The sequence below is a fragment of the Euwallacea similis genome, chromosome 10 (genome assembly GCF_039881205.1).
Source record: "Euwallacea similis isolate ESF13 chromosome 10, ESF131.1, whole genome shotgun sequence".
NCBI lineage: Eukaryota > Metazoa > Arthropoda > Insecta > Coleoptera > Curculionidae > Euwallacea > Euwallacea similis.
The window spans coordinates 3,524,845-3,535,498 of NC_089618.1; the positions used below are offsets into that span (position 1 = coordinate 3,524,845).

The window sequence follows — 10,654 nt, forward strand, 5'->3', positions numbered from 1 at the left end:
ATGTTTTACTTGTTATAGTGGATAATGTTTTAATTTAACTTTAGTCAATTTAGTCAATAAATTTTTGTATTTTTACTATGACTCTGCGATTCGCAGTATTGTATTAATGAATTACAATACCTTCCTCTCTGCATTTTTAAGTTTCCGTTGTTTCATTTGGAACTGTGCAATTTTTAAGTCAATTGAAGCGTTTTCACTTTCATAAGATAACGAATCTAAAAATAGAGACGCGCGTTCACTGCTAGGATTGTGTGCTCGCACACAGTCGTTGAGTCGCGAAACGACTCGATTTACTCATTTCGTTGTGTTCTTTACGAATGCGAAGAGAGTAATGAAATAATACGTGATATTTTTAATGCAACCAAGACCTATCTCATTAACGTAAAAACTGAACGAAACCGAGACAGCTAAACGGGACTCTTTCTGTCCCTGCCATTTAAAATACATCGTGGAGTGCTGATCAAAGTCCACGTCGGTGGACGGCATTTTGTGGCACCAATTTAAAAAGCACGTAAATGAAGATACACAAAGCAATACTGTCCCGGCACCCAATGTCGAATCGAGTTTGCAAAGTGAAATTCGTTTAAAAGTTTTCGATTTCAATTGCGAATCAGAATAAAACCGGAACGTTTTTTCTCGTGCATTTTCGGTCCTGAATAGGTTCGCGCTTGGCGTGCACCGTTACATTTGGGTACATTCAGTTGCCTGCATCGGAGTAATAATTATTCTAACAAAAGATGCACCTAAACGTCTTCCCCCCACTCGTCATATGTTGTGCAAAGTAATTTTTTTGGGGAAATTTTAAAAAATTTTGGAATAAATTTCTGTAATGCCCCCAGGTAACCCCCAAGTAGATACCTGGGGATTTGAGAAGGTTTTTGATGCCTTTGCTTAAGAGTTTTTCCAATGGTTTGGGTGAGACTAAAAGATTAGTGCGGTGATTGAGGGCTAGGTAGGTACCTGGGGATTTAGAAAATTTCAATTGGTAAATGTGCTATTTTGGGGTGGGGTATAACAGCCCCCCTACTACCGTAGTATCATGTCATTTTTGTTATTTACTATAGTGAAAACAAGGACAAAGAATATACTTTTATAATTTGACGAATAACTAAAATAAAATGTCAAAAAAGTCAGGTTATGTTATTAATGTTTTTTTATATTTTCTCGTTATCGCACATCAAATTCATTTAATTTTCATTAAATTAATCCTAATCAGTAAAGTCAGTCGCAGACAGGATCCCAATATACTCTGTGTCAAAAATCCAGCCAACCATGGCCGTACCAGCTATACTTACTAAATTATTCAAGTAAGTACCGCTCCCAGTTCCTGTACATACCAAATCTACTACCAACAATCCCATTCAGACATGTAGAAACCAAAAAACAGACCTATATTGACCTGCTCCGGGAGGCGGTTGCTATCAAATCTGTCTCTGCTTGGCCACATACTCGCCAAGAGATTTTCAAAATGATGGAGTGGGCCTCAAGCCGCCTACAGGGCCTTGGAGCCACTACTGAGTTGAGACCACTAGGTGCGTACCGTTAATCCCTTCAAAATAATCTCAATAACACCAGCAAATCTAGGCAACCAACAGTTTGCCGATGGCACTATAGTGCCTTTACCTCCAATTCTCCTCGCTCACCTTGGTACAGACCCAACAAAAAAGACTGTTCTTGTCTATGGACACTTGGACGTCCAGCCAGCCCATTTGTCTGATGGTTGGGACAGTGAACCTTTTGAATTGACTCAGAGAAATGAAAAACTCTTTGGTCGAGGCTCTAGTGATGACAAAGGTCCAGTATTGTGTTGGATGCATGCCATTCAAGCCTATAAAGAAATAGGGGAAACTTTGCCTGTAAACTTGAAGTTTGTTTTTGAGGGAATGGAGGAAAGTGGCAGTGAAGGCCTTGATGATCTTCTCATGGCCGAAAAAGACAAATTCTTGTCTACAGTGGATTATGTGTGCATCTCTGATAACTATTGGCTGGGCAGAAACAAGCCCTGCATCACCTATGGTTTAAGAGGCGTTTGCTACTTTTTTTTGGAGGTGACAGGTGCAGGGAAAGACTTGCATAGTGGCATTTATGGGGGCACAGTTCATGAGGCTATGACAGACTTAGTGCACCTAATGAGTTGTCTTGTAGACAAAGATGGAAAGATCCTTGTTGAAGGGTTATATGATGATATGGCCCCTTTATCTAAGAATGAGAAAGAAATATATGAGAAAATTGATTTTGACGTTGATGAATATCGGGCAGATGTGCACTGCAAGAAGTTGCTGCATGATGAAGTTAAAGAGAAGATTTTAATTCACCGCTGGCGGTATCCTTCTCTATCCCTGCACGGAATTGGTACGTTTTTTTGGCTTGGTATTGGAAAAATAATAGTGAAAAGTTGAATATAGAGGGAGCCTTCAGTGAGCCTGGGCAAAAGACTGTAATTCCTGCTAAAGTAGTAGGGAAATTTTCCATTAGAATCGTCCCCAATCAGACTCCAGAAAAAGTGGAAGAGTATGTGTGCAAGTACATACAAAAACTCTGGGAGAAACGGGGAAGCCCCAATCACATGAGGGTTTGTTACAGCCACAGCAGTGACTCTTAGGGAAATACAATTTAAAAATTTTAGGTTTATATGGCCGACGGAGGTCATCCCTGGACAGAAAACCCATCTCATCCCCATTATACTGCAGCCATCAAGGCTACCAAATATGTGTATGAGGTGGATCCAGATTTAACCAGAGAAGGGGGCTCTATTCCTGTAACTTTAACCCTGCAAAAGGCGACGGGACGGAATGTACTGCTGCTCCCGGTAGGAGCCGGAGACGACGGAGCGCATTCCCAAAATGAGAAACTGGACATCCGAAATTATATTGGAGGGGTTGTAATTTCACAGGGAAGGTTTACATGTTTAATAACGGATTGTTTCAGGTGAAGCTGTTAGCCGCCTACTTGTACGAAGTGTCGCAGTTGAAGTAGTTGAATGTTATGAGTCTTTATTGAATAAAAGAGTATTTTTTAAGACTATCATAGGTTCCTAGAAAGTGGCGACAAGAATGTGTGGAGAGGTCTAAGATTAATGCCTGAATTCTCTATAGCTTTATCACCTCAGAGGTGTTGGCATCACCCGAGCGGTCTGTAACATCGCATGTAAATAGTCCCAGAATACAAGCATTAGAGACCTAAAAACCAGAATTCTCTGAGTGTAACGGATTTTAAGTGGCGAGACAACAACGAGACGCCAATTTGTAATATTTAAACAACGATAACTAAATATGTATGTTCATTTTTCACTTCCTTATCAATCACATGAAGTCCTATTTCCTTTAATCTATGTTTTGTCAATAACCATTCACGCGGCAGCTTGCGCACGCCAATCTCGGACCGCGGCTGTTTTCAACTTTTCCTCAAATAAGTCCCAGTTCAGTTTTTGAAACGCAGCTAATACAAACAAACCCAAACATCGACTAACATTCGAAGTCTTTTTCGTCTGGTCATTCGTTTCCACGTTTGCTAGTGCCGCGAATTACGGGACAAAAAGGCGGAAATTTTTCAACTGGGAATTTTGAAAGTAAATATGCAGCCCACAGAAACCGAATTGAGCAGAAGAAATTGTATCCCCATTCTCTACACCAGGGGAACCCATTATGAGGTCGGATTTGATGTGGTAAGTACGCACAATACCGGCTTTGAGAGGGTAACGGACTTTCTGGTCGGCGGTTTTTCTTGGTGCCAGGGGGTGGTGATTTAAAATTCCACTCAGGGCGTTAGACTTGTTAAGGCCGCCCCTGATTACGCACCTACTTACCTAACACCCATGCTCATCATTGTAATTATCATTAGCTTGATTGTGGTCATACGCCCCATATGGCGCTCAATTAAAGTTGCGTTTAACACACCAGTCATCCTTGAAAGACAATAATGATGGTGTATTAACGAAGATGCTGCGTTAACTCGCTTATTATTAAAGATGCTTGAGATATTACGGCAGTTCGTCTATTTTCCCAAAGGAGCGACCTTGCCCTATATCGTGACTTTTGAATACTATCGTCGACGAATTGGAATTTGCACATCGTCCATGTAATTACTCATTACAGCAATTAAAATTCGACCTTCATGTCGCTTCAGATTAACGCAACTTAACGAATCAATATTTCAATAGGGCCGCACTTTTTCCGGCTTAATACACAACTTCCTGGAACGAGCCGAGGCCCTCCCCGAATATTTGGAGGCCTATTCCAATCCAGCAGGCAGGAGCGGTTACGATGAAACCCTGAAAAATCTCAAAACTGATTTCCCGCAATATGTAAGGGAGTTGGAAGGAATCGCTGATGGGGCGAAGGTCCCTTTTCACAAGGTTCTTATTCGTAAAATAACACGACAAGGGAATAACATTATATTGTAGCTATTCCTGTTGCATATGGACGATATAATTTTGGCCGCAGCCCAAAAGAAGCCCACTAGAGACCTCCCCACAGGTTGCTCGACCATCTGCATCAACCACAACGATCAGGTAATAATTGACTAATTGAATTATCTTTATTGGATCTGCGGAATGCCATGCACACTCGGCCTTGGTTGAGGATTAGTTCAATCTCATAATCTTGTAATACCAGGAGCTGTTGGGCCATACTGAGGACGCATTGGCCACCACTTTAAACCATTATTATTTTGTATCAGCACACATTATCAGCGACCAACCACAAGGCAAATGGGGCGTTAAAGAGGAGAAATTTACCTCTTTATGCTATGCAGGGCATCTGCCTGGGTACACCATGAATTATAATCACCATGGGTTGGTGTTTTCAGTTAATACTTTGTTCTGTACGAGGCTGAGGCCTGGGAAAACGCGTAAGAATCTTGGTAGATTATAATTTTGAAAGATTTAACAAAGGCTTGCAGCCAGGCACTTCATTGCCCGAGCCCTGCTTGCAGCAAAAGACTTCTCAGAGAGTCTGGAGATTATACAAAACTCAGGCAGGGGTGTTGGTGATGGCTGCTCTTTTAATATAACCTTCCTCAAGGAACCAGTGAAATTTTATAACATAGAAATGGCTCCTGCTCTTACAGATCAGGGAGATGAGTCTGAGTTGGATGTCTTAACAATTAATTCTGGAGAGTACAATTACCATACTAATTCGTAAGGTTTCATCCTTATAATAATCACCTCTATTTAGACTTTTTAAGATATCTTCACTTAAAATCGGAGAAAACCAACAAATACATGATTGATAGCAGTGTGGCTCGCTTGGAAACTTTTAGCACTTACTCCATCCCCAAGAATGAGGAGGATTTAAGGAAAATGCTGAGTGACCAAAGTCATCTCACACATCCAGTATTCAGAGACCAAAAGTTCCAGCAGGTTAAGACAATTTGCGTTGGTAAGTTTTCATCCTAAATATAAGTTTTATTTGACTATAAAACTTTGTAGGAATATTTGATATTAAAAAGAAAACTTGGGCCTTATATGCAGATAATCCTGAAAAGAACAAACCCCTAGTGGTGCTGCCCATTGATGTCTAATAATAAGACTTTCAAACAATAATAATAATATATTAATATGAGATTAAATGCATTTGTATTACATCAAAGGTCACAAAAAGTAAACTTACATCCCACAACCCCCACCAGGACAACCTCCCACTCCTTTAACCGTTGGTGGGTTTATGTCTCGCATGGTCCGAAATTTAGGCCCGCCCCCAGGCCTATGAATTCACTCATAATAATAACCCCTTTAAAATTTAACACACTGACTTACCCGTGAGGGCCATTGCCACCCCCTCCAAATCCTCCGCCCAAAAATGAAGATCCACTCCTTCCTGAACTACCATTTTTGTTTGTTTCCATGCCCACTAAAGACTTAAAGCTGTAACACAGATTTAAGTGGTAAGATTGAGGCTTTGGGGAAAAGGAATTAACACATACAAGAAAATAATGAAGGAAAAGGCTCCAAAAATGAATCTCACCAAACGTTCGTGGATCGGAGGTTGATGACATACGGTGCCATCTGAGAGAAGATTGAATTGTTAATTTTGTAATGTAGCAAGAAAGGAAAGACTTACCGCTTTTTACGTACACCATCGTTTGGCTTTTTATAGGGGGTTTAAAAGGGTAAATTTACAGGTGAATTTAATGTTTGTTTATAGGACACGTCAGGGTTTGTTTTGATATATTTTGACGTTTGCTCGGTTTGAGTGATGTTTAACAGCTGCGCGATGGAATATCTAACTGTCTTTGTTCAATACATGGGAACAAACGCAATTAACGAAAATTTCAATTAATACAGGGTGTCGAAAAAAAATGTTTTTTATTTATTTTTAAATTATTTTAAAGAAAAATCGCTTTTATGACAATTTAATTAAACATTTTCATTGTTCGGTAAAATTACTGTGATGCGTTTTAAACGTTTTACCCAAGGAATATCCCCTTAAAGTCACGTCGCATGTTTAGGAAACACCATGTATATATAAAAACACCAATCATAATCCGTAATACTTTATTAACATTCGGCATCATCCTTAACATCTAAAATCACACTTCGTCACAGTCCTTTGTAATATACCGTTCCACAAACAAATCCATATTCCAGGTATGTTCGAGAACGTCCGAAACAAAATTCTTTTGCCCCGGCAGGGCCTCGAACAGCAGCTGAATATATTCTTGAGATCTCCGCTCTTCCAACAAGTTCCTTAAGCAGTCGTCCCTGATGGCCAGCCTAAAACACTCTTCATATCATACTTGCATAAATCTGATTAGAAGCGAATTTACAAGTGTAACAGAATTAGGGCGATATAGGTCCAAACTAGCGGTTTAAAAGTAATGTTATTGGCCTTTAAATGGAACGTTTTCGCCAGAGCTTGAAGATCTGATAAAACTGATGAACAGGGGCTCCCTAAGGCCTGCAACAACTGCTGGATTCTGCTCAAACATAAAAGGATAAGTGAGTTATATTTAATGGTTACCAAGTCTTACGCCTTGTTGAGGGAGCTCAGAAAAATCTTCCTGCGGAGCAGTTTTTGTGAGCTTGAGTCTATAGGGGGCAGCACTGCTGGAGATCCTTCTAGAGAAGTTTCCTCAGTCTTACTATTTTGAGCAGGAAAATTTTTGTCATCCTGTTCATACATGTCTCCCTTGAAGAGTGCCTTGACCTTCAACTTCATTTCCTTGGTATCCTCTTTCAGTTTTTTAAAATCAATTAAAGGCTCTAATTTGCGTCCCCCCACCACAACTCTATCAAACCTCTCTTCTGCCAGCTCTTGCAGTTGCAACCGCCTGCAGATCTGCATGTATTTTAACTGCTGTTCCTTGCGAAGCGCCACTACATGCAGTTTTTCAAACCAATCACTTAGTTTTTTCTCATCTAAAGTTTGCCTCACTTTGTCTTCCCCATTGATGAAGATAAAGGTTTCTATGGTAATCCAACTTTCCAGGGCATTCTTCACCACATTCTCTAAGTCCAAGGCTTTTGAACTGAGCTTTTTTTTTAGGATTTTCTTCGGCTTTATTGGCTCTTTTTTACTTATTATTACTGAAATATGGTGTTCTTTCATTTCTTCAATTACAGGGCTACTAATATTTGCTTCAATTCTTGAGGTCCTCTCCTCATTTTCCTCTATTGCAGGCAAAGTTACAACATTGTGTTTTTTTACATTAATTTTCTTCACACCCTTATTAACAGGCGCTGCAGGAGACAATTCCTCTTCGACAAGTTCCACATCAGTTTCCTTAATAGTCTGCATTGTATTGTTGCGTCTTACTCTGTTAGGTCTTTTGAAGCCTCCAGCTTTTTTATTTTCTCTTGAAGTCTCTGTTAGATCCCCCAAAGAAGCTTGGGCAAAGGTCTTTATTGACGTGAATCCCATTACTTCCTCTGCAGGTTTTATAATGCCTTGGTCAATATATTCACCAGGGAGACCCCTGGAAAGTGTCAATAATGATTGGTGTATTTAGATAAGGAATGTTGTGTCTTACCCTTCAGATGAATGTAATAATTTATATTCTGGAATGTCTTCAAGCTTCCTTAGCCATAAAGGGTTATTGTCAATTTGTTTTTTGATGTGCAGACTGGCCTTGTAGCAAAAGTTGCTGCAAAAATTCTGCAAAAAAAACTTGAAAAAGCCATTTAACTTTGCACTCATTTACCTTTCTTTCTGTGATGTCATAGACTTTATTGCTCTTTGTTGAGATAAAATACTGCTTCTTTGGCATGTCTGGAATATGTTTTCCACACAATGAATAACCGCACAACTTGGTAATGGCTCGTTCCTCCACAATATCTTGATAATGTGACTGGTTGATAAAGGGCAGCTATAGTTAATACATAATAAAATTAAACAGAAAGATTTTAATACAAGGCTACATACGCATTTAGTAAATACTTCAGGCCTTAGTTTGCCCTCAATAGAGAACTCCACGATCTTTATGGCTCGAGCGTCGCACTCCTTCTTTAGCTGAGCCGTAACAACCATTTCCTCACTAGAAACAGAGCTTATTCCATTAGCAAAGTGGTGCTAAATCTTTACGCAAGGTGTGCAATTATGAAATTTCGGCAACTTTCTCTAATAGTGTTGTGGTGAATGAGGAAAATCGTTACCTGATTTTAAGTGGGTCGTTCTGGCTGGAATGTCGAGTCAGTTTCAGATAGTCCTCTAATGAATCCTGCATTGTGATGCGCGTAGATTGTGCGGCGAGGCAGGGATCATTGAAAAATTGGATTTTCCTGCTTTTAATTTCCCGGCCCGCCAGGGAAAGAGAACGTTTGGTGGAGCCCTACGTTGAAAACCACGATATGCCTGAGAAAATGTCACATGAACATATGGTTTTAACGTTTAAAGTCAGATATATTAAAAAGGTAAATTTATTTGGAAATATTGTTTTGTTTTCGCTTCATGGTCTTTGATAGAAAAGGACAGATTTTAGTTAATACGCCATAATGATAATCTCTGAGAAGCTTTTAAAATTACGTCTCAAGATTGTAACAACTATCTTAGTGTCTTAAAAAAATGCATTTTGTTCGTTTATTTATTTTTTTAAAATAATTTTTTAAAGAAAGATTTGTAGTAATTATATCAGATTTTTCAATATTTTAAACACTCATACTGGCATGTACCAAAAACGTATTACAAAACTTAGGTTAGGTTCTTTAGATTGTTGGTCACATCCAAGAACTTTTCTCTCAGTTTCTTAAGACTGAAGTTCTAAACCTTTTTAAAAAACGTTCCATCTATTTGTCTACATTGTACCAATACTAAAGACCCTTAAATGCAAACACCCCCAATAAGCATAATGGGCCCTGGGGACGGCGACCAATCCTCAAGCTCAAAGCGCCGCCGAGCCCCCAATTACACGGACAAAGAAGTGCGCATTCTAATGAAACTCATTTTTGAACACATTGAGGTGATTGAAAACAAAAAGACTGATTCTGAGACCTGGAGAGTGAAGGATTTGATTTGGAACAGCATTGCCGAGAGTTTCAATAACTGTGTTGGTACTCAACAGCTGTTTTTTGAGCCCCAAGGTTTCTCATAAGAGGCATTTTAAGGAGTCAGCAAAAGGACCGTGGAAATGATCAGGCAGAAGTATGATTCAATGAAGAAAATTGCTAGGAAGAAGGAGGCTAAGAACCGAGAGGAGCTTGGTAAAGAGGAGCCCAATTTTGTGGAATTGGAGGAGTATGAGAAGGACCTCATTCAGATGTTGGAAGCCCATGGTGGGAATGCTTTCGAGCCCACCACAGTGCTTTTACCAGAAACCAGTATGGATTTGAATACTTACATAGATGATTAGTCTGCAAAAAATAGATTATTTTAGAATTTCCTGGCACTAACATTAAAACTGAACATGTCAGTATTCCACCCTCAGACTCGATTCCTGAAGGAGAAAATGATAGATTTATAGTAACAGATGAAGATATGCTTTGGGATTTGCCTAGTGACCTGGTCAACAGACCAAGGTTGCAGCTGGTCAAGAGGCAGCTGGAGCATTTGGGTAAGAAGTGTCTTAAGCTGCAGTTAATGATTTAAAATGGTTCATTTAGAACGAGAGGAACAAAGGCAAATAACTGAGCATGAACACAGGATGCGAACTCAGGAAGTAAAGAGGAAGGTGCTGCTGTCCACAGAGAGGAGAGCGCGTATTGAACACAGAAAGAAAATGGAGCTGTTGGAACTAGATATTGAACTTAAAAAACGGGCCCTAGCTATAGAAGATGCACAAAATTAAAGGAAACTAATTATCTGTGAGAGTTTTTTTGTTATGTTGTTCTATTTAATAAATTATTGCCCCCTTTTGAATATATTAAGGATAATAATAATAATTGTAGTTTCTCTGATGTTTTTTCTCATTGACAATAAACGGCAGTGGCGGAGATTTTTTTGAAATTAAATGATCCTTGAAATTAAATTTCGATTGTTAAGACTGGAACATAAATGGGTTCTAATTAAAGTTAATAATGCCTGTAGGGCTTTGCCTTAGGTGGAAAGTCGAAATTATTTGTTTTTAATATTCACAAAACTCTTCGTGGTACGCCATTGGTTGTTACTCATTTTCCTTCTCGAGTTGCGCAAGGAAAGGGTATTAGAGCGACGTTGCCGTTCGTTTATATTCCCTAATTTTTAGATTAATTTTATAATACCTACATTTTTAAGAAATCTGTTAG

At 39.3% G+C, this 10,654-nt stretch overlaps 5 protein-coding genes across 7 annotated transcripts in view; 3 read left to right on the top strand and 2 right to left on the bottom strand.

Annotated features, from left to right (window-relative positions):
* LOC136411407 (cytosolic non-specific dipeptidase-like) overlaps window positions 1-3,019 on the top strand; it is a 47,493-nt gene extending 44,474 nt beyond the window's left edge. Inside the window, exons 1-7 of one of the 2 annotated variants that reach the window (XM_066393959.1) lie at window positions 934-952; window positions 1,217-1,307; window positions 1,366-1,532; window positions 1,585-2,352; window positions 2,406-2,572; window positions 2,627-2,878; window positions 2,929-3,019. In XM_066393959.1, the coding sequence (XP_066250056.1) occupies window positions 1,273-1,307; window positions 1,366-1,532; window positions 1,585-2,352; window positions 2,406-2,572; window positions 2,627-2,878; window positions 2,929-2,976 (1,437 nt within the window). In that variant the 5' untranslated portion in view covers window positions 934-952; window positions 1,217-1,272 and the 3' untranslated portion in view covers window positions 2,977-3,019. Of the gene's footprint in view, window positions 1-933; window positions 953-1,216; window positions 1,308-1,365; window positions 1,533-1,584; window positions 2,353-2,405; window positions 2,573-2,626; window positions 2,879-2,928 lie in introns of those variants that run through there. The other variant, XM_066393960.1, reaches the window with a different exon arrangement.
* A 404-nt stretch (window positions 3,020-3,423) lies between these two features.
* Window positions 3,424-5,565, top strand: tan (C45 family peptidase tan). Its single transcript, XM_066393961.1, has 7 exons — window positions 3,424-3,664; window positions 4,160-4,354; window positions 4,403-4,510; window positions 4,614-4,848; window positions 4,900-5,137; window positions 5,185-5,378; window positions 5,429-5,565. Exons 1-7 carry the CDS (start codon window positions 3,575-3,577, stop codon window positions 5,518-5,520), a joined length of 1,152 nt encoding a protein of 383 aa, XP_066250058.1. The 5' UTR covers window positions 3,424-3,574; the 3' UTR covers window positions 5,521-5,565.
* On the bottom strand, window positions 5,539-6,180 carry LOC136411413 (selenoprotein K-like). Its single transcript, XM_066393969.1, has 4 exons — window positions 6,060-6,180; window positions 5,923-6,004; window positions 5,756-5,863; window positions 5,539-5,702 (listed from the first exon to the last, which is right to left on the bottom strand). Exons 1-4 carry the CDS (start codon window positions 6,076-6,078, stop codon window positions 5,606-5,608), a joined length of 306 nt encoding a protein of 101 aa, XP_066250066.1. The 5' UTR covers window positions 6,079-6,180; the 3' UTR covers window positions 5,539-5,605.
* Window positions 6,181-6,478: 298 nt separating this feature from the next.
* LOC136411540 (RNA polymerase II subunit B1 CTD phosphatase Rpap2) lies at window positions 6,479-8,799 on the bottom strand. 2 transcript variants are annotated; one of them, XM_066394146.1, is made up of 7 exons: window positions 8,591-8,799; window positions 8,361-8,472; window positions 8,140-8,304; window positions 7,969-8,093; window positions 6,970-7,914; window positions 6,766-6,915; window positions 6,479-6,712 (listed from the first exon to the last, which is right to left on the bottom strand). In XM_066394146.1, exons 1-7 carry the CDS (start codon window positions 8,659-8,661, stop codon window positions 6,529-6,531), a joined length of 1,752 nt encoding a protein of 583 aa, XP_066250243.1. In that variant the 5' UTR covers window positions 8,662-8,799; the 3' UTR covers window positions 6,479-6,528. The 2 variants fall into 2 exon arrangements, with proteins under 2 accessions (XP_066250243.1, XP_066250244.1); XM_066394147.1 differs by having other exon boundaries at window positions 8,361-8,507; window positions 8,591-8,740.
* Window positions 8,800-9,171: 372 nt separating this feature from the next.
* On the top strand, window positions 9,172-10,291 carry LOC136411451 (myb/SANT-like DNA-binding domain-containing protein 4). Its single transcript, XM_066394027.1, has 4 exons — window positions 9,172-9,484; window positions 9,539-9,751; window positions 9,808-9,984; window positions 10,034-10,291. The coding sequence occupies exons 1-4, from the start codon at window positions 9,259-9,261 to the stop codon at window positions 10,216-10,218; spliced, it is 801 nt and encodes a 266-aa protein (XP_066250124.1). The 5' UTR covers window positions 9,172-9,258; the 3' UTR covers window positions 10,219-10,291.
* The last annotated feature ends 363 nt before the right edge of the window (window positions 10,292-10,654 follow it).

Bases quoted from the DNA above. Each gene is read 5' to 3' on its own strand.
- tan (XM_066393961.1), top strand. From the start codon at position 3,575: ATGCAGCCCACAGAAACCGAATTGAGCAGAAGAAATTGTATCCCCATT. The intron at 3,665-4,159 runs GTAAGTACGCAC...ATATTTCAATAG, and splicing joins ATGAGGTCGGATTTGATGTG to GGCCGCACTTTTTCCGGCTT. The intron at 4,511-4,613 runs GTAATAATTGAC...TTGTAATACCAG, and splicing joins GCATCAACCACAACGATCAG to GAGCTGTTGGGCCATACTGA.
- LOC136411413 (XM_066393969.1), bottom strand. The intron at 5,864-5,922 runs GTATGTGTTAAT...TCTGTGTTACAG, and splicing joins TTTTCCTTCATTATTTTCTT to CTTTAAGTCTTTAGTGGGCA. The intron at 5,703-5,755 runs GTAAGTCAGTGT...GTGAATTCATAG, and splicing joins GGTGGCAATGGCCCTCACGG to GCCTGGGGGCGGGCCTAAAT.
- LOC136411540 (XM_066394146.1), bottom strand. From the start codon at position 8,661: ATGCAGGATTCATTAGAGGACTATCTGAAACTGACTCGACATTCCAGC. The intron at 8,473-8,590 runs GTAACGATTTTC...CTCTGTTTCTAG, and splicing joins AACGACCCACTTAAAATCAG to TGAGGAAATGGTTGTTACGG. The intron at 8,305-8,360 runs GTATGTAGCCTT...TATTAACTATAG, and splicing joins CTGAAGTATTTACTAAATGC to CTGCCCTTTATCAACCAGTC.
- LOC136411451 (XM_066394027.1), top strand. From the start codon at position 9,259: ATGCAAACACCCCCAATAAGCATAATGGGCCCTGGGGACGGCGACCAA. The intron at 9,752-9,807 runs GTATGGATTTGA...AGATTATTTTAG, and splicing joins AGTGCTTTTACCAGAAACCA to AATTTCCTGGCACTAACATT. The intron at 9,985-10,033 runs GTAAGAAGTGTC...TGGTTCATTTAG, and splicing joins GAGGCAGCTGGAGCATTTGG to AACGAGAGGAACAAAGGCAA.